Source organism: Pyrus communis, chromosome 15 (genome assembly GCF_963583255.1).
Source record: "Pyrus communis chromosome 15, drPyrComm1.1, whole genome shotgun sequence".
In the NCBI taxonomy this organism is placed as follows: Eukaryota; Viridiplantae; Streptophyta; class Magnoliopsida; order Rosales; family Rosaceae; genus Pyrus; species Pyrus communis.
This window is the reverse complement of record NC_084817.1, coordinates 5,439,897-5,444,097: the sequence shown is the minus strand read 5'-3', so window position 1 is coordinate 5,444,097 and position 4,201 is coordinate 5,439,897. Positions and strand designations below refer to the sequence as shown.

The following is a 4,201-nucleotide window of genomic DNA, read 5'->3' as shown; positions in this document are numbered from 1 at the left end:
ATCACACTATCTAAGGAAAAAAAAAACATCTTTTTTGCAATTTATTATGCAGTTTGAGGACTCATTTGAAAGTGTTTTTAAAGCGACTAAAACTGTTTTTGGTGAAAATGTTTTTGGAACTAATCTTAGTAAAAAAAAACTAGTGAATCCTGGAAAAGCACTTGAAGTGCTTCTAGAATCCAAAAACATTTCTCTAAAAATATTTTCAGATATTTGTAAAAGCACTTCCAAATGAACCCTGAATTTACATATCAACTCAACTTCAACCACATAATGCAAATTACAATCTTGTTTCCAGAACAGTAGAACTCAAAACCCTTCTGCAATTCAGGGTAGCTTTCATTTAATCTATACAAAACATTTAAATTACAAATAGTGCCAATATCTTTAACCACTTTTTAAGACATGCCCCTAAAATTCAAGACGAATTACCTTCAATTTATCAATTGAGAACGAAAAATCAGTTTGCTGATGCATTCACCACAGTGACTCCCATGATCAGTAAACACCATTGGAATTCGATCTGTAGCATCACGCATCTATTTGCATGTCACACTAAAATTTCAACATCCCATCAACCGATGAGCTTCTATATAGCACATGAACTATTTAACCTAGACACTGAAACTGAGATCGCAAAAGAATGTGGGCCTAGCAAAAAGATTGAAACTGTACTATTTTGCTTGATTAGTTGGGCTTAAAGCCCATTAGGATAAGGCCCAAAAGGTTAATTACCTCATATAGGGCCATGTCACATACTATTCAAGAAGTTTCGCACGCAAACACACCGACTAACATAATTTCTTTCTTTTTTGGGTATGAATTTGAGATATTTATTGAGAAAGCTCATAGCTTGCGTTTAAAACGTTTTATTATTATTATTATTATTATTATTATTATTATTATTATTATATAGAGCTCGTTTAGAAATGTTTTTAAATGATTAAAAATATTTTTGTAAAAATATTTTGAAACAAATATTTAGTAAAAGTCAAATAGATTCTAAAAAAGTACTTGAAATGCTTTTAAAATAAAAAATTAATTTCATTAAAAACGTTTTCTTTCATTTTATTAACACTTCCGAACAAAACAAGTATTATCAAACTCTCCTGTTGAGTGAATGAGCTCAATGGGCCTTCGGTATCAGACCAAAAAGTTGGCGATATTGGACAATGTTTCCAATTTGATAACGCTCAATTACACAAATCATCCGTGTTACCAAAAAAGCCTTTCAATCTCCCACAAACTCATATACGTCATTAAAGCAAAAGGTTTTAATTTCAAATAACATGACATAATTTCACCATATCACCGGCCTAAATAATAAGGACAATTTCGATTATAACATTTTTACGAAGAAACAATTGCGATTATAATGTTTTTAGGATGAAATAATACCACAGTAGAGAAAATGACAACTTTCTTCCTTATCCAAGACAAACACAATAAAGTTCATCAAATTTCAAACTATAAAATCATAACAATAGCTTTTTTGGTAAACATCACAACAATAGTTTGTGTGCTACATATAGAACAAGGACAAGACACCCACAACGAACATCACCAATCCACCAATGCAATCATCGATCGATCAAGGCACAATCTTGAAAGATTTCATCTTGTCAATCCAAGTAACAAACGAATTCCTCGAGTTTCGAAACCCGACGAACCCATGCTCCTTGCTCTTGTTCATGCTACAAATCATACTCTCCCCACCCAGCATAGCATCCACAAACCACCACACCCCCACCTCCTCCAACCTCGTCGCCTGCAGCTCGTTCTCCCTCACTATCTCCTCCCACACCCCCTCCTTCCCCTTCATCCGCTCCGCCAAGCTCAGCCTCCCGCCTCCCTCCTCAATCCCATACTCCTCTATCCCGAACTGCTCCGCCAGCACCTTCCAGAAATGCTTCCACTTGAACACATCCCCGTTGTTTATATTAAATGCTTCGTTTTTCGCATACGGGTCCACCGCCGCCCATATCTGCTGCTCGGCAATGAGATCAGCATCGGAAGCCACCGAGTAACAATTCCACGCCGCACTGCTTCCCGGAAACTTCAGCGGCAGCCCCTCGTGCTTGCATATCGCGGCGTAGACGCAGAGCGTGCCCAGGATGTTCATCAAGCTGGACGGGGAAAACCCGAAAATCGTCTCCGGTCGGTGCACCGACCAAGTCAGATCCTCTTTCTTCTCCACCTCAGCAAACAACAAGTCTTCCTGGGTGTAGTAGAAATTTGGGGCGTCCAATCGGGGCAAGTCCTCCGTAAACGGCGGATCGTGCGGCTGGATCTTACCGAAGGACTCGAACGGTCCAACGTAGTGTTTGGCGCCGGTCTGGAGGCAGATGTGGCTGAGCTTCGGCGCGTTCGGGATGACGGAGTCCAAAACGTTGCGCAGCATTTTACCGTTAACCTCGCAGTTCTCCGCCTCGGTGGATCGGTTGGTCCAGGTGACGTAGAAGATGTGAGTAACATCGGTTAACGGAGAGAGCTTGGCTTTGGCGTCGTCGGGATCGGAGATGTCACACTGGATGTACTCGACGAGGTGGTCGGCGTTCCAGATGGGGCGGGGACGGCGCGCGACGCCGTAGACCTTCCATGGGCCGCCGGGGGTGTCGGAGAGGGGGAGGATCTCGGCGAGGCTGTTGCCGACTATGCCGGTGACGCCGATCACGAGACCCACGCTCTGGGGGCCGCGCAGGTGTTCGTCTTCATCTAATTTTTTCTGCAAAAATCAGAATTAAAAACGTTAATTAGGAAAAAAATTGGAAAAAAAAAAAAATTGGAAAGGATCGATGGCGGAAGAATTGTGATTGCCTTGGCAGCGCCAACAGCTCCGGCCCACCACCAGCTCATGTTCTCGGATTTGGAACTCTCTGAGAAATTACAAGTTAATTTCACAAAATTTTGATCGGATTTGCACCTTCGCGTCTTCGACTTTTCAACATTTCTGCGCCAACTACTCACATGGAGTAGCGGGGTGGAATTGTCTTTTTGTGCGGGATGATTGATTGTGCCACGTCATTAACGGTGACGTGGATGCTTTATATTTTTTTAGGAGAAATTTTTCAGTGTGACCGTCACAATAAATACTACATCACATGTCGTTAAATAAAAGTTAATAATTTAAAAAAAAAATCTCACCACTTAAATAAAAACAAGTAATATATCATCCGTATTTTTATCATAATTAAAATTTTCTTTTCTTTTAGGGCCCAGCTCCAAGTCCAAGCCCAATAATCTAACAAATTCGGTTTAGGGTAAATTCAAATTTGCGCCCTGGAGTTCTAATATATGTAACAATTGGTCCTTGAAGTTTTATTTTTTATTTTTTATTATTAGCAAACAGCATTTCCAAAATTACAAATCGTTGCAACATTAACCTTTTTTTTTTTTTTTTTTTTTTTTGGACAAAGAACATTAACTCTTCTATCCATGAAGCACAGAATGAGACTATTTTTGGTGTTCCAACAAAAGCCATGACAAACACGGAAGAAATTTTATGGCCATAGAAATGCAATATAAAGAGCTTTCAATCACTTTAAAAGCTTTTTCAATCATTTTACAATTGTAATCTTTTTCTACATTAACACTATAATCTAAAATATTATTATCTACATGTTACACAGAACTGACAAGTAATAAGATTCAACTCTCATAATTGATGAATTTAATATCACTAATTATTATACGAGAATGTGAGAAACAAAATCCCACTCGATGATGAACCAAACCTTCCAAAAACTATTAGCAGCGCTAATAGCTTCGGCCCACCACCAGCTCATACTTTAGAGCCGCCGGGGTGGTAAATAAAACTGAGAAAAAACCAATATCAATAAATAGAAATAGTTTGGGGAGTGGACGGTGGAGGTGACATGTAGAAGTTGAGAAGGGCAGTTATCAGTCAAATATTGGGTGAAATCTAACTGCCACTCTTTTTGTTTGCAGCGGTAGCAGCCTGCATGAGCCGTGACATAGTTTCCAACGTGGATCTTTGTCATATATTTGTCTGTTTATCTGCTTATTGGAATTAAATAACACTACATGTGAATCATGATCCAAAATAATATTACATAATCATGCGATCAATAATAGTAGTTCCTATTTCTTCTAAAAGATCTTTCAAGTGTCTCTTTGATTGTATAAAGAAATATGACTTATGTGCCGGTGTTCCGAACACATTAAAAATCTTTTCTAAATT

General features: G+C 38.9%; 1 protein-coding gene across 1 annotated transcript; it reads right to left on the bottom strand.

Moving 5' to 3' along the window:
* Positions 1–1,408: 1,408 nt before the first annotated feature.
* Positions 1,409–3,105, bottom strand: LOC137717648 (3-oxo-Delta(4,5)-steroid 5-beta-reductase-like). Its single transcript, XM_068457070.1, has 2 exons — positions 2,818–3,105; positions 1,409–2,725 (listed from the first exon to the last, which is right to left on the bottom strand). The coding sequence occupies exons 1-2, from the start codon at positions 2,854–2,856 to the stop codon at positions 1,592–1,594; spliced, it is 1,173 nt and encodes a 390-aa protein (XP_068313171.1). The 5' UTR covers positions 2,857–3,105; the 3' UTR covers positions 1,409–1,591.
* Between the last annotated feature and the right edge of the window lie 1,096 nt (positions 3,106–4,201).